This window comes from Myodes glareolus, chromosome 22, assembly GCF_982192425.1.
Source record: "Myodes glareolus chromosome 22, mMyoGla1.1, whole genome shotgun sequence".
NCBI classification, from domain to species: Eukaryota; Metazoa; Chordata; class Mammalia; order Rodentia; family Cricetidae; genus Myodes; species Myodes glareolus.
The window spans coordinates 61,765,080-61,787,970 of NC_142047.1; the positions used below are offsets into that span (position 1 = coordinate 61,765,080).

Genomic DNA, 22,891 nt, shown 5'->3' on the forward strand with positions numbered 1-22,891 from the left:
GACATGAACCTTGGCAGCAGCCCAGGCCTGGAAGATAGCATGGCCCTGTGTGGCAGCACAGACTACCCAGATTGGTATGTCTGTGTGGCAGCATGGCCCTTAGACTTGAACATGGCTACAGTTTGTTGCCTAGACCCTGGGCATCCACGCGGCCTTTGGTGTCACCATGGGTAGAGATATCTTATTTTGGTATCTTGCTAGAGCTTCTTCCCCTAATAACAGTAATAACAAGAACAATAATCTTAATAAATTTAGGAAATATGAGACCTTAGAATTTGCTTATTTTATGTTTATGTATTTATTTATTTTCTACTCTAGGGACTGAACTTGGGTCTTATATATGCTAGCCAGTTCTTCACTCTACTACTGAACTGCATCTCTATTTTCAGGTCATACACTTAAAAATATTTAATGCAAAATGTTTGTGTTTTAACAAGTAGTAATTGAGAGTATGATGATAGTAAACATCAAAGAATTGCATTACAGGTTTCATTTGTGTATTTTTAAATAATTTAATGCTAAATTGAATTAAAAAATGGTACAGCCGAAAGGGCACAGTGAACTGCTACAAAGCACAAACAAATTGGACACTGATCTGTAATTAACACTCAATCACTGGTGATTATCTTGTGATAATATACCATAACATTGATTTCGGCTTTAGTGAATGAAAAGGCTTCAGGGCCTTTTTTTTTGTTATTACATTTTACATTGAGGTTATTATGTCCACACTGTGGAATGGTTGGTACTCAGCCTGCTCTTCAGAGTCTGACCAAGTTAGGTACAAAGAATTTTTATTTTACACAACAATTTTAAGATCTTCCCCCATTAGTAGCTTGTGTCCTTGAACAATAAGTGAAAAGTTACATGGAGACACTTTCTTTCCCTGCGTGTAGTCTGCAACTGCATAAGAAACACTTAGCCGCTCACCCATGTGCTGGAGACCCACAAACCCCTCCACCATGCCCTTCTGCAAATGGACTTGTCTTTTGTTGGGGAACTCTCAAAGTTCCAATATCTGTGAATAAGACACTTGCTTAGCTTTCAAGGGTATCTCATGAAGTTACATCACTCGGATATGGCCAATCACCTCTCTCCCACTATTGGAAATCGTCCACTTCACAAGGGTAGAGGGATGCTCATGGACAAGCTCACAGAAGATGTGGTCAAGAGAAGACAAAGTGAGGTGGGGAGAGAGGTAATGGCGCCCACTTAGTGTAAGGAACCCAAAAGCAACAGAGAGGGCAGCTAAAGTACGTTTCATGTTTATTTTTATCTATTTATCTGTGTGTCTGTGTATTCACGCATATGCTGGTACATAAGTGAGCAGGTGTGTTCACTCATGTGTATACACATTCATGAAGAGGCTAGAGGTCAATAGTGGTGTCATTCCTCGAGATTCCCCCCAAACCTTGTTTTCTGAGACAGAGATTCACACAGGCTAACGGACTCTCTTGGTCTCTCCAAACTGGGATTATCAGCACACACCACTACACCACATCTGGCTTTTTACTTTTTCCTTGAGACTGACAGATAAAATTCAGGTTATCAAGCTTGCAGAGTAAGGACTTTAGTGACTGAGCTATCTCCCAAGCACTGGGTATCTGTTTGTTTACTTGTTTGTGTGTGGTTTTATCATCATGATTCACTAGTAATTCTAAAGCATGCTGATGACTTAACAGTCCTGCAGCACATGTGCAAACACAACACGCCCTAAAGTCACTGTCAGTTTGTAATAATACACTCGTGACCCTTAAATAAGTCCATTTTACCACTTGGTGCATAGCAAAAGTTATACCCTAGAGAACAGTGAGCAACCCCATAAGCTCCACCGGCTCCATGAGAACCACGTGCGTGTGTTTGTTTGGAGGAACAACAAGGCAGTGTCTGCCTTCCATCTGTATGACTCCCGCTTCCCTCTGTAATCAGACTCTAACATGAGAGTCCACACAGTGACACAGGTGTCAACACAGAAATCAGAGGAGCTCTGGCCATTGCACACGCTTGAGAGGTCTGCTCAGTTTCTGCCTAATGTGGAGAAAAGCCTATGATGAATTCTGCATTAAAAACAATAGTTGCTGGAAAGATTTTGATTACTTAGATATTTTGAAGTCACTAGAATTGGACCTGGTTAAAAAAAAGTTGTGGAGAGTGTTATAATTATTGGAGTTTAATATAAAAATTGTTTACCAAACGTGTCCTTATGTTGAAAATTCTTTTCAAACTTTTTAAATGTCTATGACTTTTTATGAAAAAACAATCATACTGAAAATGAATGAAAATATTTCTTCTAAGTGCAATAGATGATAAATGGGCTAATACAATTTGTAGTTTTATTTGAATAAAAAAACTACAGGAAATTAACTTACGTGAAGTCATTGACAACTTTGTAGAAAATCAAATTTAGGGGTACACTTTTAAAGTTCTTATTACTAAAAGAGACTAAAATATTGCTATTTTTCCATTTTCATGAAAATTAATTAATCATTGAATTTTTTTTCTTTTTTGTGCTTTCATGTACTTTTGTTTGCATGCTGATATGCAGTGTCCCACTGGAGAATGTCTTGTCATACATATTTCTTTAGTGCCCATTTGGCTTAATGATCAGTAATGCACAGAACCCGCAGATGGGAGCAGGGCTATTACAAAGGTGTCCTTCATGCAGTAAACCTTGCACGCACTCTTCTGCTGGCATGAAAGAGGTGGGACACTGGCATAAATTATCACTGACTTGTTACACTCTTCAATTGTGGCAAAAGAAAAAATTGACTGTGTGCACGCATGTGTGCCTGTGTGTGTGTTTGTGTGTGTGTGTGTGTGTTTTACCTGGTCAAGATGTGATCAAACTTGCCAAAGGTCGATGTCCAAGCTCCTACTCAATAATTCTCCACCTCATATTTTGGAACAGAATCTCTCACTGAACCTGGAGCTCACCAATTCTGCGAGATGAGCTGTAGGGCTCTACCTGTCTGTGCCTCCTCTGGCATGGTAATGCCTGGCTATATGACTTGAGTTCCGGGGAACTGAATTAGGTCCTCATACTTGCATGTAGGTGCTTTATTGGTTGAGCTGTCTTCCCCAAAAATGACTTCTGAAGCATGGGTACAGTAGTAATGTGGACCCCAAATAGGAGGAGAATATTCAAAACAACCATCCCTGCTTTCCATAGAGTGCCATCCTGAGGCATGGAAACTTAAAGCAACAAGTAAGGGATAACAATGCCGTGATAGAGAATGGAGCCTGTGAGAGAAATGCCCAGCTACTCCTGAAACGCACATATCCTTATGAAACAACTAACCAACGATGATAAAACATCATAAGTCAGTCATAACAAATTAGCAGGGATCCGACAGCTTCAGAGCTAGTTTTACTGATAACTGGTGATACTAGCTTGACACTAAAAGTCTGTACTGGTGGCTGGTGATAGAGATAAACAGAAGCCGCTCTGTGGATCACTGACATCAAACTCATAAACGAAGGCACTTACAGCTCATTTCAAGTCGGATGAAGTCTTTAATGCCAAGGTTCTCTAGGAAAACTCCAGATAAAACGGTGGTTTTAAAAAAGAAGGAAATGTCAGCGCTGAATTCCGCATGGAAGGTAGGAAAGTGGAGGTAAGAAGCTTCGGTAGAAAACGAGACAGCGTTCCAGTAGTGCCCTGCGAAGCAGAGAGTCCTTCACCATGGATTGTGTGTTCCCACTGAGTATAGAAAACAATGGGCTCATGGGTAATTTTTAATACTGGGAAGACACTAAAAGGAAAAGAGACAAGGGACCCAAAACATCTTGAGCTCATGCAATTCAGAAAGAGGGGGATGTTGTACTCACGGTCACCATAGCAACGCAAGGGGCCAATCCTCCAAGCAGCTTCTGAGTTTGATCTGTTGGTATCAGTGATAATTATCTGAGTTACAGGCAAGTGATCTTTGAAGGAAAGAAAGCCAGTATCCTTTGTCCTAAGAAACATAAATTTAAAGGGGGGAAAAAAAGAAGTAAAAATGTAGATTATCTAGGGAATCTGTGTCAAGACCCCCTCTTTGCAAAGTGACTTGGATTGAATTCAGCCTGGCTAGGGTTGGGAGGAGCATAACAGAAGGCCTTTCATCTCTGGGCCTATGTGAATAGTTGGGACACCAAATACAGAACCCATGGCCTGCTTCCAAACACCTCTGGATTTTATATCTTCCCTAAATGTGCTGGCAGGAGCACAGGTAGTTTACAAAATTCGCTGTGCTTATTGTAGACAAGAGGACCCCAAGGCTCACTGCAGCATTAATGTGACATCAAACGTCACTTCACTTCCCCATAAAAGAAGATCTGCTATCTGAGGAACTAACTTGAAAACAGATAACACAATACCCTCTCAAAAATTACTCAGAGGATGTGGCTGAACCACCTGCCAACAATTTTTTAATCAGATTAGAATGTTCCTTATCACCTTCAAAGTTGTGCTCAAATGAATCTTTATAGTTATTGGTTGCTTTTTGCTTTGTTCTTTAGGAAGACCTTGCTTGTTAAAGGCTCTGACTTTGTTCTTGTTAATTATGCAAATAAGGAAGTACCTAGTTTTCTTTTGATAGGAAAGTTTAAAAAGAAATAGAGAAACTCAATGTTTCCTCCACCTTTAAAGCTGTGTTTTTGAATCAAGGTGAAAATGGTGCCACTTGGCAGAGCATAAATTGGAAGTAAAACATGGCATTGTGGAGCTGTGGAAATAGCATAGATCGTCCAATCCGCTTGGCGTGTGAATATGGATCTTCTGAACCTACACAAGAAGACCTTCCCTTTTAAAATTGCTCGTAATCATAGGACTGGGGAAGTGGAGATAGGTAGATATCTGGTACCTGTTAGCCAGCCAAACTTGCTAAATTGGTAAGCTCCAGGCCAATGAGAAACCTTGCCTCAAAAAGTAAAAAAAAATCTCCAGTACCGAAGGGATAGTAACAGAAGCTGGTTTATGGTCTCAGTATATGTACTCATAAACACACACACATGCACCAGTCCACACAGAAATAAAACATTTACATATATATATATATATATATATATATATATATATATATATATATACACACACACACATACATACCCCTTGTGTAAGGGGTAGCTAAAAAAGGGATTGTAGAAGATGGGTGCTATCCAAGTATGCAGTGCACATGTATGATATTTTCAAAAATAAGTAAAAAATAAAAAATAATGTTTGAAAAATAATAATATAAATTCAACTACAATAAATAAATGGAGATCAGCAGTGCAGATACTTCCAGGATGAAATTTGTTAAGGAAAAATGTAACCTTTGTCCACACACTTCTCCTCTGTAGCATATACCACTCTGTCTTCTGTAGTGTATACAATTCTGTCCTCTGCAGTGTACACCACTCTGTCCTTTGCAGTGCATACCACTGTGTCCTCTGCAGTGTGCACCACTCTGTCCTCTGCAGTGTGCACCACTCTGTCCTCTGCAGTGTACACCACTGTGTCCTCTGCAGTGTACACCACTGTGTCTTCTGCAGTGTACACCACTCTGTCCTCTGCAGTGTATACTACTGTGTCCTCTGCAGTGTACACCACTCTGTCCTCTGCAGTGTATACCATTGTTTCTTCCGCAGTGTACACCACTCTCACTCTTTCCTCTTTAGCTTATAGCCCTGTGTCCATTTACAGAAGTTGACACTGCCTCAGAGGCACATAGTCATTGCCTAGAGTCACAGGACAGAAAGAGCAGGAACCACGCCATAGTTTTGCTTCCCTGGTGTCTGTCTTGTATTTAAGGACACACATTAGGGTAAATAGTGCCTTGTTCTGTAGTGTGGGTGGGTCATATCTTTTTGGAGATGCTTAGTGAGCTGAGTGCACATCTGAACAGCAGCTTGCAGAGGAATAAGTGAGATTTGCAGCTACTGGTCACAGTGTCCACTGGTCTGTATTAAATACTCAGAACTGGTATCACTGACACTTCACTTTTTTCTTTGTCCCTAAACTATTCTGTGGCCTCAGGCAAGACAACTTATTTCATATGCACCCAGCTCTGATTTTGGATTTGAGATTTCATGCTACATAGCACATGTGGAAAATTAAATTTTAAGATTTAGAATTGAGCGCATGAGATTTGGTGAAAACACTCAATAATTTATCTATGTTATAAATAAATGAAATATTCACCTTAACCCTTCCCCTACAGACCTATTAAAACACAAAAATATATAATATAATATTTGTAATCTGAGTGCTTTTTTTAAGAGTGGTTCAAATGATAAAACTTTGGTTCAGCTAAAAAACACACTCTACGTGTTGCATACACAGGGAGAATAGATTTGCCTTTTTGTTCAAAAGTATTCACAAATAGAATTGTAGAATTGTAAAGCAGAGCTTAAACATCCACGGTGAAGTAAAGACAAAATCCCATTCAGATGCTCCTCTGAAGAATCCCTGACATGCTATGTCATGGTTCTCCATTCCATTTTGATTTTCTGAATGCCCATACTGGGTTCTGACTTCTGTCCATTAATGCTGAGATGTGCCTCCCTTAGATTCCATGACATCTTGTCTACATCTACTTGATGACCTTGTATCAGCATTTTGGCATATATATAAAAAGCATGCTAGGTATAAAGAAGCTCTTCCAAATAACACAGGAAAACATATATTTGGTATAGTAGTATAATTAATATATCAGGAATGATTTTTATCTGGAAACTTCAAACAAGAAAAATAACCCAGGATCTCTTCCTAGGGAATGGTATTTTTCACAGTCTTCTTGCATCAATTAAGATAACCACCCCCAGGTCAACCTGATGCAATTCCTCAATTAAAGCTGACTTTCCTGAAATTTTAGGTTATAGAAAACTGATGTCTGAACCTAACAACCACGTGGGAAAATACAACTGGTTCACGCCAGTGACGGAGTAAGATGTGCCATGAGTGACCGCAGATGTTGAGTCACAATTGTGTGCCCTACAACCTCGTAGTTTTGCCATTTACCCTGTTAATGCTCTGACTAACACTGACAGCATCCACAGAGGTATTTACTTCTAACACCTAACACTACCGGTCACTTCTGTCTTTACATTTAAGCTTTGTTCAGCAAATGGCCATTCTGAAATTCTTTCTCTCAGGGTCAAGAATGGATTCCACATTAGTGTTTGGGCATACCCTCTGGTGTCCCACTGGCCGAGAGCAGCTCCTCCTGGATGGAAGCTGGTGCAGCACCATGTGGTCACTATCTTTCCTAGACATTGCTGGATGCAAAGCAACAGCCCTGACTCCTTCAACTGTCGTCCTAGGCTGGTCTCTGGCTGACCATCCCTATTCTGTTCACACAGACTTTCTTCACACACAACACAATTCCATTGATTGAGTTTCAGTTTACCAATTTGCAATCATTTTCACCACTGACTCCCTGAGATTACACCTGGGTCACCTTGGCAGATGCTGTGGGAGAACACAGCCTTCTCAGTTTCACACTAACAGCCCGTTTGCTGCATTCAAACATGCAGGTCTAGTCACTGAATGGTGAATTTACCAGAAATACCATTTTGGAGTATTTTAGACTTCTGAGTTATCTCCTTGCTCCACCCAGAATTAGATAGTTGAAGCAAATTTCATTACTCTAGCATGATATTTCTTTCTTGGTGTTAGTCCTTTGAATTCACATATATATTAATTCATAGTTTTCATAAACATAAATTTAATATCCAAACCAATGTTGCCTCTTATAATTAATTTAAGACTTTGTAATATTACAAATAATAATAATAACAATAACCACATACTTTTTCAAAGTTGACGACATGTTACATGCGATAGATATGAAGATTATTTATTAACTCAGCAATCTCCAGAGATAGCTACGCCACCTTTCTCCATCTTTAAAAATAAAATAAGGACCTGAATTTCCAAGAGGTTGAATGATTTAGAGTCTCCTAATTAAGAGATGGCAAATGTGTGATTTGATTATCCTGTTCCATAATAAAAATTTAGACCTTCCCTTCTTCCTCCCTTCCTCAGGGCCATAAAATCCCCCAGCTCAGCCTGTTTGGGCACCGGGACAGGGTGGTGAGTGCAACCGAGGAAGCTATCAAACAATTAAAAATAAAAATATTTTACACATGAGCTAGATAGATGAGATTCAAAGCACTGGTGAGGTAAAGACATTTTTATTCATATATTCTGGAATCTTTGAATATCATAATAAAGATGTATATTTTAAATAAATCTTAAATTAAAGATAATTTAATATAATATTAAATTAAAATAAATCTTAAAGTTACATATTCAGTAAAATCATTAACCTTATGCATCATCTGAAAGGTGACAGAGTAGGACTTAGAAGTGTAATGAGGCTTGCAGAGCAGATGAAAGATACAAAGGGCTCATTTTGTAGATTCAGGTCTGAGTGTGGGCTACACTTAGAGTAAATGCTGGGAGTCACTGGCTCCCCACATTATTTATCAAGGCAGGTCTTCTCCATGACCTGGAACTTGCTGACTTGGCCATGCCCCACATATTACTAGGCTTTGGTGTCTCTGTAGGACTTGAAAGATGACAAATACAGACAGAAACCTCAGGCTACATCTTCATTTCTGAGTGTGTGTGTCTAATGTTTATCAATATATGGATGCACCTGTATGTATGGATGCACTCGAATGTGTGTACATATGTGAGCAGAGTCCACATGCATACATTTTTTGGATGCCATTTCCTTGGACCTCTCCACCGAGCACCAGGATGTGTCCTGTCTTCACTGACGCAATCTTGATGCACGTGACTCCTCATGCCTGGTTCATTTACATGATCACTGGAGACTAGACTCAGGTTCACATGCCTATTCACCAGGTACATTTTCACCTGAGCTATCTCCATGACCTCATCTTTGTTTCTTACAAACTTTAGAAGGATGCTCCATAGAGCTGAAATCAGTCATAGCTAGTCATACTAAGTATGTTCTCTTGGTAGATGATAGGATGGCTGTATCGTTCAGTCTATTTCCAGAAAGCTTCTTAGTGCTATTCTTTACAAAGCACCAAGTAATTCCACTCCATCTAGAATTTTCAAAAATTAATCTTGTGACATTTAGCTTTAAATTTCAGTCATTTGCTATAAGGACCCTGTACCCCTCTTTTTCACTTTCCTGTCATCTCTGGAGTATGCACTACCATCTACTCTCTCCACTGGCTACACCACAAGTCAATTTTATTTTTAAAACATGTTAAAACCAATCTTGGATTTAAACAAGCTCTTATAAAATAACCTCAGCCTGTAAATGCTTGAGGGGTAATTCAATGATTCACGCAGCAGGAATGGTAGGGGGCAAGAGCTTGGTTGTAGAGAGACTTGGTTCCTTCTCAAGAACCAGAAAAGAGACAACAAATAAAACACAAAGCAGTACAATCTCATACAGGCAGAGAGCAGAGTTAGCCAAGAGGAGATGACAGAAAGCAGCCATTCCAAGGCCTTCACTTCACTCGCTCATTCTTTGAACACTGAAAGCAAGGCAGTCTCACAAAGGGTAGACACACTTCTCTCCAACACAAAGGGCTGACTCGCTGCCAATTCCAGATATGCCTGAGAACCTAGTGACTGACAGCTCCCCAAACACTTAATCACTTACAGTTTTTGCACTCTGGGAGGATGGTTCCAAAACAGAGCAAAAAGCAGATTAAGAAACAGATAAACATTAGCAAGTAAAGTGTTCTGATGAGAAAGGCTGGCAGAGCCTTCAGATCTGCCTCTCTCCACCTGTCCATACCTGGAGCTATAAGTGCTTACAGCATGCCTGGAAGCTTTTCCTTTTTAGGTTTCGCATCTGACTTTTTAATTGGATACTGAGGATCAAACTGAGGTTTCATGCTTGTGTGGTATACACTATCACCCAAGTTATCTCTCTAATCCCGAGAACCACTATTGAAAGAGATTAGAAAATTAATTCACAACAAAAATGCACACAGAATACTTGGTAGTTAGTTCTTATCATAATATTGGAAATGAAAAATGTGGTCAACACTGAATAAGTCTGAACTGAATTTAATACAGTTACCAAAAAAGAGAGGGAAATATTTGTCCAAGAGATGCTCTTCAATCACCACCCATTCATGACTGAAAAATTATACCATAATTAATCTCTATACAGTACTTTAAGTCTCTGGGTTTCTATATAATGAATAAAGAAAAGAAAAGGAAAAGAAAAAAATCCCCTAAAAGTGTATTGTTCTTTAAAAATAATAATGACAGTTTCCATGTTGGCAATCTAACAAAACCACTGTTTCACAACAGGAAGCACCAAGGGCAAATGGGTAGAACTCAAACCCCCCCAAATCCTCTGCTCTTTCAACAGTGAAGGGGGGTGTCTGGAAGGTCTCTGCGAAGGGAACTTCACTTTTATTGGTCCTGGTTTCTAGATGTGAAACCTTGCATTTCAAGCTAAGGGTTATCACCAGAGTCTTCATTCACAGACTCAAACTAGTATAGAGAGAAAATACTTAAAATAAAATTGTGTTTGTACTGGGCAAGGGCAATTTTTTTCTCTTTTTATTGAGCTCTACATTTTTGTCTCCTCCCCTCCCTGCCTCTCCCCACTCTCCTTCACCCCTTCTCCACAGTGCAAGGGCAATTTTTAAAGCTTGCCAATATTCTTTTAAAAAAAACAAGGCTATTTACAGACTATCAACTTTATATGAGGCAATACAATAATCTGATGATGATTGCCAGAAGGGCTGTATAGATTCCATGTAATTGTTGTGCCATTTTATATGAAAGATCGCAACATTTGTCCATTTTAGTAGGAGTAATTGACCAGGAACCCAACACTAACAGATATGTGGTCTGAGTAAGTCTTTGACTGATATATCCAGTTGAGGCTTTCTTTAATTTTAAGCAAAATGGTTCTTCTTGAAATGCTAATTGAGTCACATGTATTTCTACATGGGGAGAAATAGAAATACATGTGACTCAATTAACACATTCCATCATCCAATACTACCTCTTTCTATTTCTTCATTTCAAATACCAACAACCCCAGCACACTTAAGTAGTGACTTTATATGCATACACATTTCTCAGTCTGAGTGACGAGGGTCTCTCTTTTTCATGTCACACTTGCGTAGTTGCTCCACCTTAGCTCCTTCTTCTCCTTGGAAATCAGCTCCCCCAAATTCTAGACTCAGATTCTGGACTGAAAATTCTTAATACTGCTACCAAATGTATCATATTTACCTACTCATGGCAAAGGATGGCAAAGGAGCACTTCCCCCCTGTCTTGTGGATGCTTCAGAAGCAGAGACTCGGTTTTCTCTGTCTCTTTCTTGGCTGGCTGGCACAAAAGTTACACTGTGATATAGTATGGTATTTTAGAAATAATAAGAAGGTCCATGGAGTAGAGATTGTCTCAGCTCCATACCCATGGCAACTAATTGAACAGAATGATACAGACGTAGACAGGTCTATGGTCATGGTTAAGGAGTTGCAGCCACTCTCTAATAGGAGAGGAGGTGACATTAAGTTCTCTCTCCTGGATTGGATTCCAGATATTACTTCTTACTGTCTTACCTCATATGAATGTTATCTTGGAAGATACTGGAGCACATAGGATGTGGAGGGCCTCATGAAGAGGAGGTCCAGGATGTGGTTTCTATGAGGTTATTATTCATGATTGGGTGTGACTTTGAAATGACACAGCTGTTTGGATTCACTCATGTTTCTATGAGTGCTGTATAAGGAAGTTTAGTAAACTCCTTACTGAGACTTGGATGAAATGGGCTCTTGGATCTGTCACTGGTTCCCTAACTCAGGCGAAGAGATATTTGGGCACACCGTCCTAGGAAAATTAACTCAATAATTCTTTCCATAATGGTGTGTCCTAGAAAACACCCACCACAGGATACAACTTATTCTCGAGTCATCAGTGAAATCTGGATGAGTTGACCCCAGACTTTAGCCTCTTCTTCATTAGCAGAAAGATGTGAATGTCTAGATCTCTTTCCCTTAGACTTTACACGTACTTGTTCAACATGGACTCTATTGGGTAAAGCGATCATCCTAATAGGAACTCTCAGTCCTTTCCTTTGGGTCTTAGTAGGTTGGATGTGGTGGTTCAATGAGAACATCAACCATAGGCTCAGATATTTGAGTGCTTGGTTCCCAGTTGGAGGTGCTGTTTGAGTAGGCTCAGGAGATGTAGACGTGAAGGAGGAAGTACATCACTGGGGGCCATATTTTAGGTTTCAAAGTTCCACACCATTTCTACTTTGCTCACTGAATATTCTGCTTGTAGTTTAAGATGTGAGCTCTAAGTTTTGTGCTTCAGTCACCATGTCTGCCTGCTGCCAAACTTTCCTACAGTGACAGTAATATACACTTATCCCTCGAGAACTATAGCCCTTAATGAAATCCTCTTTCTCTAACCTGTCTTGGGCATTTTATCACAGCAATAAAGAGCAAATTAAGACAACTGTTGAGCAAGACCTGTATTTAAAAATGCTGATAACCCTAAGAGAAGGTGTTTATTCCATAAAGAAATAGAAGGATTTATGAAACGTGTGTTAATCTATATGATGTTATAAGGTCTTGCAAGTACTGGAGAAATGACTCATTTAGCCAACTGAGTGCTGTGCAAGCAAAAAACCTTCATCTGACATCCAAAACCTAGCTAAAATTAAGCTGCAGGTTGTAGCACATGATTATAATCCCTCTCCTCTGCAGAAGCAGGACAGGTGGATCCCTAAGAATGACCGGCAAGCTAGCCTTGCTACATAAATGAGCTTCAGAACAAGCTGAGGTGGATAGAATTCGAGGAACATCACCTAATGTTGGCTTCAGTCCTCAATATACTCATGCACACATGCACATGTGCATCTGTATGTATGCATACAGGTGTGCTGGCAAAGAGGAGTGGGGAGAAGAATTCAGCTGAGTCCCTGTAAGCACAGCACAGGTGGTGACGTTAAATGAGCTCATCAGTGATTCAGAAGTTTGTGAACTGATAATCAAATCATTCGATGAGTGATCAGAGTGGAGAGTGGGATCAGAGTGGATAGTGTAATCAGTAGAATGTTCTGGAGAAGAAAATACAGGAACACTTCATCTTCGATAAGTGAGGTACAACTATTATCTCCAGTCTGTACTATACAATCAACTAAGCCCTGACAATTGTACTTTCAGAAGGGACACACAGTGGCAGTGTCTCGGTGAAAAAAAATATACAAAAGAAGAAATACTCCACTTTCAATGGCAGCTTCTGCCTTGCATTTTCTCCCTGTGTCAGCTTCTCCAATCGTACGATTTCCTGGGAAGGCATTTTATTCTGAGCCTATATATCTGTAAATGTTGTCTAATACCAGACACACTGAAGGGACATATTACCCAAACTCATGAGTGAAGCTGAGTACCTTGAATTCTCGGATTTCAGTTGATTTCTTGATTATTTGTTTGTTTTATAACACAACCAACTAACAAATCTTCACACAACTCCCCTAAGCTTGGAGATGATGCTTAGTTTGATTTTTCCTCTTAACTACTAACTTAATATGATGTAGAAACAAACCTGGGCATGTATGTGAGGGAATGTCTAGACTGGGTTACTTGAAGAGGGAGGGTCTACTCTAAATGTGGCAGCACCACTTTCTCTTCTTGCTGATTGTGGACACAGTGTGACCAGCTGTCTCAAGCACTGGCCACCATGATTTCCCTGTCGTTATGGACTACACCCTTAGACTATGAGCCAAAATAGATCGTTCCTTCCTGAGGTTTCTTCCTTCTGTATAAAGAAAAGCAATTAATTTATCCTTCTCCAAAGATGTTCTGAATTTGTTTCCCTGAAACTTTCATCAGATGTCTATTGCATCAGGACCAGATAGAACAAGGCTAGTGGTACATAGAGATTTGCTCTCCATCCAAGACACAAAGGGGATTTATGTGTAGGCCTTTATAATGCTGCAATAAAGTTCACTGCAAAGTAAAGAGGGAAAACAAAGAAGAAAGAAGCTGACATCTGACCTTCAGTCAACTTTGTTTTTCCACATGAAGATTTTGGGGTAACGGAGGCATCTAAAGGAACTCATCTCTGTACTTAAGCATCTCTGTGTTATTCTGAACTCATCGTCTACATATTATAGAAGCAGATGAAGACATTGATTATTCTTTATCTAAGATTATTTGTGTGTGTGTGTGTGTGTGTGTGTGTGTGTGTGTGTGTGTGTGTGTGTTCAGGAGCACATGTACATTTACACATGTAAATATGGAGCCCAGAGGATAAACATGGCTGTCACTGCCCAGGCACTTTCCATCTCTTTTGTTTGGTTAGTTGTTTGCTTGGGTATCTTTTGGATGCTCTCTCCTGGAACATCCCCAGTGTGCCCAAGGACATACCTGCTTCCACATTACCAGTGCCATGAACTCAAGACCATACCAACAAGCCAACGTGTTTAAATTACTTAATTATGGGAGTGCTGAGAGCTTAATTCGGAACTTCATCCTTGTGTGGCAGACACTTTATTGCATGAGTTATCTCTCCAAACATTAGCTTATTTCAGGTTTTGATTCGACATTAAGTTTCATTGAACTGGACTTTGCCAGTCACAGTTTCAACAGTGAAATAAACTACTGTGTGCAACAGCAATTGCAACTGGTCTGAGAGAAGCATCGCAGGGCTTCTCAGCTAGAGTTGGGAGATATTTGATGAGGAGAGAGTGAAACACAGGAAATCACAGGATGAAGTTCATGAAAAAGAAAAGTGGATATGCTGCATGCACATTTTCATAACTGATAAAGTGAAAACGGAAGAGCTTGTCTGGAGGTTGAAGACAATGTAGACGTGAAAACTTAGACACCACTTCGCATGTCAGAGATAGTGTAGGAAAGCACTAGAGACTGAGTATCCAGTGAACTAGAGTTGAAATTTTGGTCTTGCCATTTGATAGAGGTATATAACATCAGAAACAATCATTTAACTCTTTTATAACTGATATTTCTCAAGGTAATACTCTTATGGAACATCAAGATTATTGTGAGAATTATATGATCACAAAGTCAAAATCAGTAAGTAAAATAAAAATTTTAATTTTATGTTAAAGGTCTCTTTAACAGTGGTGGTAAATGCAATAAAACGTCAGTGAAAAAAAATCCATATAATTATACATCATTCTTTCTAGATTTTTCCCATCATGTGTGTTTCAAATCTAACTCAAGATCTGGAGAGATGGTTGGGTGGTAAAGTGCTTTCCTTCAACTTGAAGGACCTGAACTGATCCCCAGAACCTACGTTTAAAGGCTGGGTGTGGTGGTCAGCACTAATGAGTCTGCAACAGTATTGCCAGCCAGCTAACCAGGCCTAGTTGGCTAGTTCTGGACCAGAGAAAGATACAATTTTGGGAAATCAAGGTGATTGATATTGATAACAGTGAAAGTTGTTTTCTGGCTTCCATACACATACGTGAACATATGCATGGACACTCGTACACACAAGAGTATCTACACACACACACACACACACACACACACACACACACACACGGGGGTGTATACAAAAGGAAAAGCTGACTAAATAGCGAATCTCATATTACATTGCATTCTTTGCTTTGAATGCAAACTTCAGAATACAAGAGTTGACATAAACCTTAGTGTTAGTTCTGAACATACAATGGCAGGCTTTTAGCATTTTTATTTTTTGTATATGTGTTTCTTGTTCCTAAGCATGTGTGCCATGTGCATGCAGAGTTCACAGGGGCCAGAAGAGAACATCACATCATTTGGAATTAAAAACAGTTGTCAGTGATTACAATGATGTTGGAAAACAAATCCAGGTCCTTTGGAGGAACGGCCATTGTTCTTAACTGCTGACCCATCTCTCAGCTCAGGCTCCCTTCAGCTTTAATTTCCATTGCATTTGTTATCTGCATTGTTTTCTCTTAGTAGTAATTCTGTGCACCAGACATTTCCCATCATTGCAGGAAAAATGAAGCTCTCCTTACCATTCGTCTGTGTCCGCATCACAATTGCAAAAGTGTCGAATGTCCAAACAGCTCTCCTCTAGGCCACATCCACACTGCTGGACCCCAGGAACAGAGCCTCCCCAGTAAGGGTGTCTTTCATTAGACCTGCCAATCCACCAGGTGAACGGGGCTCCATCTGAAAGATAAGATGTATGTGAGTGTGAGTTGGAATACGACAGAGGAGCTCATGGTGGTGTATGTGAGCGTGTGTGTATGTGTGCACATGTGCAAACATATGCAGTCTCTCCTGCCCCCTTTTTCTCACTTTCTGGATTTAGTTTCTCTTTCTTCCTTTATCTCTTTCATTTCTCTATACATACAGTTATGGATGTACAAACATTTTATTAAAAGAACATAGTTAAACACTGATGAATGATAACATTAGAAGTCAGGGACATAAACTAAAACAGAGAACAATTAAACAATATTGCAACTGAGTTAGTCATATCAGCTTAAAAGTATTTAAAACCATACTTTATTTACAAATGTAGCAATGCAAAATTTATAGTTTGAAAAATGCATAATAAACCGTTTTGACATAGTTTTAAGTAAAATAAAGTAAAAATTACAACACACAAAATATTTTCCTTAGAAAAATAGTTTTGAAAGGTTACTTTAAGTGGGTCAGTGCCACATGTGTTTTAAGTGACTGGTCATATCTGTGTGCTTTACACCAACACCCAGTGGAATTAAAAGGAAAACTGAACTTTCACAGGCCGTGCCTCAAAGGAATAGCATATTTGGATACTAGAAAAATTATCTGTATAGTCTCTCATGACCTGTATGTCATTTCTCCTACATTTGCTCCTCCACGTCACCTTAATCACCAGACATCAGTCTCTTGGTCTTCTCTCTAATGTTGGAATCTGTTTTTAAGCAAACAACACACACACACACACACACACACACACACACACACACACACACCTTCATATATGTGGATAAAATGACTTTCCTTTGAAACTACCCAAGACAAAATAACACGATAAGGGCCAAGATTAGCCAATCCTGTGTTCTTTTTGGTAGATATCAAAGAGGGTGGAAATTAAGGTGAAGCAGAATGTAAGCACATGCAAGAGGAATTTGACCCACTGATTTGTTTCAACAATACCAGAAGCACCTTATGCTCTAAGAGAAGTCATAAACTTTCACTTAAGAGAAAAAAGCCTATGAAGACCACACCCTGGAGACCTTCAGGGAACTATGATTCATTAAGGAGGAAAAACAAAAACCCAAGCTCAGGGAGCTAATTATCCTTCTGTAATCTTTAATGATTGTGAATACCATAGTAGCCTATAAGTGCTATTCAGAACTTGATAATACATTCCAAACAAGAGCAGGCAGAAAAAATGGAGGCCCTGGACAGCATCAGCTGAAGGATCCAAACATGGCTTCCCTTGGCTGTCCTCCTGTTGCTTAGTAAATGCCAGATACTTCAAATTTAAAACAACAATTCAAATAACAGGTTCTTTTACTCATTTTTGAGATGTAATATTCTACTCTTGAGGCTGGGGATATATATAGTCCAAAGGACACAAATCTCTGTGCTTGCCTAGTATGTGCGAAGCCCTAGGTTGTCTTCCCAGCACCACACACATAAACTAGGTATAGTGTTGCAGGCCCAGAGTCCCAGAACTAGGGATGTGTAGACAAGAGGATCAAAACTTCAATGTCGTCTTTAGCTATGCAACAAGTCAGGTGCTTGCCTGGGCTACTAAAGATACTGCCTCAAAGCAAACCAAACAACCATTCTAAAGCAGTAGCTAATTTCAGTTGGGACTTTTACACCAGCAAGATTTTGTTGTACAGGGGCATCTTTATTTGCCTACAGTCACTCTCTACATTTACAAAGTACTCACTAAATTCTTCTCTGAATTGTCCCCACAGTTGACTTCTGGAAGTCTTCACAACAAGCAGACAGAGAGAAGGCAATCAGAAGACCAATGCTATAAGTCATGAGAAAAATTGGGAACTATTTATGAGAAACATAGTCATTTTGATGGGCTGCTTCACTGAGAAGAGCTGGAAATAACCACCATCAGCCACTACACATGTCTTATATTCTACAGTCGCGTTGGTGCTGTCTTTCTGCTTAGAATTCCCATGTGGATGATTGTGAACTGCTACTCTTCTCTCCTTAAATAACAAAATACATCTCTCTCATTTCAAGTAAATGTCAGATAAATTGCCTTCCTCCTAAATCCCTGGCTACAATTCATTCTCAAGGGCCCTGAACAGCTGACAGGTTATTTATTTTAATGGTATACAAAAAATAAAACGAAAAAGAAGAAAACAGAAAATACTTAAATATATTCATATTTAAATATGTGTGTATGAAGGTTCATTTTTTTATTGGATAACCCATCTTTATTTCTTCACCATTGTAAAAGTAATGGAGAGAAGAGAAAATGAGGAAACTGAGAACCACAAACCACTGTGGTTTGTCTTAACTCACAACCTAATCATATAGTCAAGGAAATCATCTATATTTTAACTGCAAATTTTGGCCTTTGAGATATTTCAATTGATAGAAAACTGCTCCATCAGTGAATGCATAAAATATCGTTACTTATTTATATTTAAAATTTTGAGTTATTCAACAAACATTTACCAAAGATTTTAATCTATTTTGGGCACTACTTTAAGCACTACATCATCAGGGATAAATAACAGAACAAAACCAAAGCAAATAAACGAACAAATTGTGCCTCTGACTTTACATTGTTAACAGCGAAAATATATTAAAATACAAACTATAGGTGGGGAGAAATCATAGACAGTCAAGTGCTGGTCTTATTGGTTAAAGACCTGATCCCAACCCATATAACCTACATTATAAAAAAAAGGAGAAGAAAAAAGAAAAGAAAAGTTCAGATACTGTGGTGTTCCCTTGTGACCCTAGTGTTGAGAAGGTGGAGACAGATGGATGTCCTGGCTCCATGGCCAACTAGCCTATACTTCCCAGAGCTCTGGTCCAGTGAGGGAGAAAGCATGGTGGCAGGCACCTAGGAAAAACATTCAGTGTTCTCTGACCTCCACATGCATGCATAAGCACACAGGCACACGAAAGAGTCATGAGAGCCGTGTGTGTGTGTGTGCACATGCTTGTGTGTGCACGTGTGTGCACGTGTGTGGGTGAGAAAGAGATAGAGAGAGACAGGGAAGAAGTAGGATCAAGACAGGAAAGAAATGATAAAGAAAGATGAGAATCAAGGAAAAAAAGAATGGAAAGAGAAAAGGAAGATGAGAGAGTAAAGAGGAATATTAACCCATTGATACTTCTTTATAAACTGTTAAAGAACTATATTGGATCTGCATTCCAACCATTGTATAAGACCAAGTCCAAAAATTTTATTAATAAGTAAGACTAACCAGGCTGCTCCTATAGCTTCTCCAATGAGTATGAATATGCAACTTACAGAGAAATGGCTTAAGGAGACAAGAACACATAATATGTGTGCTTGTGTGTGTATTCATGTGTGTGCAGGTAGAGGTTAGAGACGAGTGTCCAGACTCTTCTTCAAATGCACCGCATCTTATTTTTTGAGATAGGATCTTTCCTTGAACCTGGAGTATAACAAGTCACCTATACCAGGAGACTTCAGGGATCCTCTTATCTCGATTTCCCCTAAACTAGGGCTGGATATAATCATGGGCACATCCAGATTTACACCACCACATCTGGTTTTTTTTTCTTTATTAAAGTAAGTGTTGAGGATTAAACTCAGGTTCTCATAATTAAAAAACAAACATTTCAGCCATGGTGGCACCTCCCCATCCTGAAAAACAATCCATTGAATAGAATAATTAAGTATAAGACTATTTTGTGGAGGCTTAGGTCAATTACGGTTTTCCTGATACAATAAATCCACATGAAACCATGGACCAGCCTCTGTGCACAACTGGGGTTTAATGAACAGAATTCAAACTGGAGATTCTCTTTAGTTTTGAATTGTTAAAGTTTAAAAGACTGCAAACACACAGCCTCTCAGTGATGTCTGCACAAAAGCCAGGACAGTTTAGCCGTGCTTACTTACAGGAGTAGTGCGGGTAGCTCATGAACAATACGAGCAAGGAGCTAGAGAGCTCTAGAGTTCAGAAGCCTGCTGGCCTGAACTGTGGCTGCCACTGTTATTACTGCTTTAATTCATTTTATTTTGTTTTGCCTCACATTCTTCAGAGAATTAGTTTTCTCCTTTTCTTATTTTTAATTTTAATTAAGATATAATTACATCACTTCCTTGCTTCCCTTTCCTTTCTCAATTCCCCTCAATGTCCCACTCTCCCAAGTCCTTCCTTTTACATTGCTAGTCTCATTATCTTTTTATTAAACATATATGCTTGAATATATAAATACAATCTGCTGAGTGCATTTATTTTCGCTTGTTTGCATATTATTTCTGGGCTGATCACTTGGTACTGGAAAGCCAATTAGGGGACTAATCTTTAGGAAAGATTAACTCTCCCTCTCTCAGAGGTCATTAGTTGCCCGCAGCTTCTTATCTAGCAGTGGGTCCCCAACAGAATTCCCCTTTCCATATTGGCAAGTATTTTGGTATTAATGTATCATGGATGTCACTTCCCTGTCCTTTCTTGGAGAAACAGTTTCATAGCATCTTCCTGATCTTCTGGCTCTCACAGCTTTCCGTTCCTTTCTCCATGATATTCCCTGAGCATTCGTTGTTTTGAGATGGCACGTGGGCATAGCATTACATTCTGGCAAGCTCAGTAAGTCAAAAGGAAGAGTAAATTCAATCTTATTTTCAACCCAGTCCTGTTTTCTGCCATGCAATCTATATATGTACACCTATCAACCCTTCCCAATAGGGTGTTTGTAAGTTTCTTCAATTTAGATGGCCAGTTTTCCTAAAAATGATGGTCTCATCTTAGCTCTGAGGCTTTTTTTTCTTAAGATAGGGTCTTTTGTATCCCAGGTTGGTCTCAAACTCACTATGTCACCAAGCATGACATGGAACTCCTGATCCTTTTGTCTCAATGCGATACCCAGTATATGCAGTGCTGGGGATAGAACTCATGCATGCTAAATAAGCAGTCCACCACGTGAGCTCCACCTCCAGCTCTTCCACTCTGTGTCTAACACCTTTCATTTACGTGTTCACTTAGCAGCTCTTCTGAGAATGTTGGGAAAACTATTCTCATAGGTAATCACTTACAACCTCGTTAAGCACGCACTCCTTCCTACAACAACAACAAGAAAATCTCTAACCAGGCCAACTTAATGGGAAAAGGGTCATTTTGGATCACTGTTCCAAAGCCTATCATGACAGAGAAGGCATGGTGACAGGAACAGAAGGCTGGATGGTCACAATTCATCTGCCTTCAATCCACACTAGGAAAAAAGGAGATCTTGAGCTACAAACACTACTTCTGTAACTTACTTTTTCCTATGAGACTTCATCTCATAAATTTCCTCCAAAGCCCCCTCAACCCAGAAGTAAGTGCTCAAGCACATGAAGCTGTGTGGGACACTTCATGTCCAAACAACAAATCCACAAGTCAACCCCCCTCCTCTCTCTCTCTCTTTCTCTCTCTGTGTGTGTATGTATGCGTGCCAGACATATACATATATGTGTGTATATATACACATATAAAGTATATATGAATAATTAAGTATGATGAATTATTCATGAAATAATATAAAAGTATATACAATCATTAAATTAATGGTTTCTCTGGTCTATGTTGTACAAGGTCATGCTATGATTCATCAGTCACAGAAATTTTAAAAGACTTTGCATTGAATTTCTCTTAACATCTAGAGGAAGAAGAGAATGTCTTCAGCTACAAGTAACATACATCTGAGTGAGATAAATATTCAACTCAGACCAAGACACTGACTTTTGGCCAATAACTGTAAAGAGTCTTATGCAAACAGTGGCTCTTGTTTGGACATACCATGTTGAGGACTTCCACCAAGACTTGGGGAGGGAAGTACTTAAGCAGGTAAGGCCCCCACAAAAAAGAGATCTGATATACTACAATATCTTTAGAGAAACAGGACTCCACATTCTCTAAGCATTGTCTGTTACTGATTATGGCTTGAGGGTGTGGGAATATAAAATAAGAGAGAAAGTTGAGGTCACTGAAATTCTATGGCCAAAGAATTACTTCTACTATGAGAACACAACACATCTTTGTGTGGAAAGTCCTTCTGTACATGTGTTGATTTTATTGTTTAATGAGTAAAGCTGCTTTGGCCTGTGGCAGGGCAGAATGGAGCTAGACAGGAAAACTAAACTGAATGCTGGGAGAAAGAAGGCAGAGTCAGACATCTAGGAATCTTATTGGTAAACCCTGAGCCTTGTGGTAAAATACAAAATAATAGGAATGGGTTAATTTAAGATGTAAGAGTTAGTTCACAAGAAGCACTAGATAAAAGGCCAAGCAGCATTGTAATTAATGTAGTTTCTGTGTGATTATTTTAGGTCTGGGCAGTTGGGAACAAACAAGCAGTCTCTGCCTACAGCAAGTCAGCTAAACAATTGTATAGGAGAAGAGATAGACACACAGTAGGACTGGAAATATGGCTCAGTCAACAAAGTAGTTTGTTGAACATGTGTGAGGACCAGCCCATCTAAAGCCAGGGAAGGCAGTATGTCTGTATCCTAGCACCAGACAGCCAGAGCCAGGCCATGGTGCCTACCTGTCAACTAAACTAACTGAATCAGTGAACTCTAATGACAGATCTTGTCACAAAAACTTAGGTGTGAAGGGGAGTGACTGAGGAAGGCTGTGAACATCATCCTCTGTGCCTGCATTCATGTGTACATCCCTATACATGTACACACACACACACGCACACACATACACATGCACACACACACACACACAATTTCTGAGGGGAAATAACAACAGCTAACATTTAGTTAGAGAGAAAACAACCTCA

The 22,891-nt window shown here is 39.4% G+C and overlaps 1 protein-coding gene across 1 annotated transcript in view; it reads right to left on the reverse strand.

The window, feature by feature from the left end:
* The window catches only part of LOC148118628 (contactin-associated protein like 5-1-like), a 901,008-nt gene that overhangs the window by 157,238 nt on the left and 720,879 nt on the right, over positions 1–22,891 (reverse strand). Inside the window, exons 14-16 of the mRNA XM_087900698.1 lie at positions 15,964–16,120; positions 3,829–3,956; positions 3,488–3,658 (exon numbers count right to left, since the gene is read on the reverse strand). Coding sequence (XP_087756824.1) covers positions 3,488–3,658; positions 3,829–3,956; positions 15,964–16,120 — 456 coding nt within the window. The remainder of the gene's footprint in view (positions 1–3,487; positions 3,659–3,828; positions 3,957–15,963; positions 16,121–22,891) is intronic.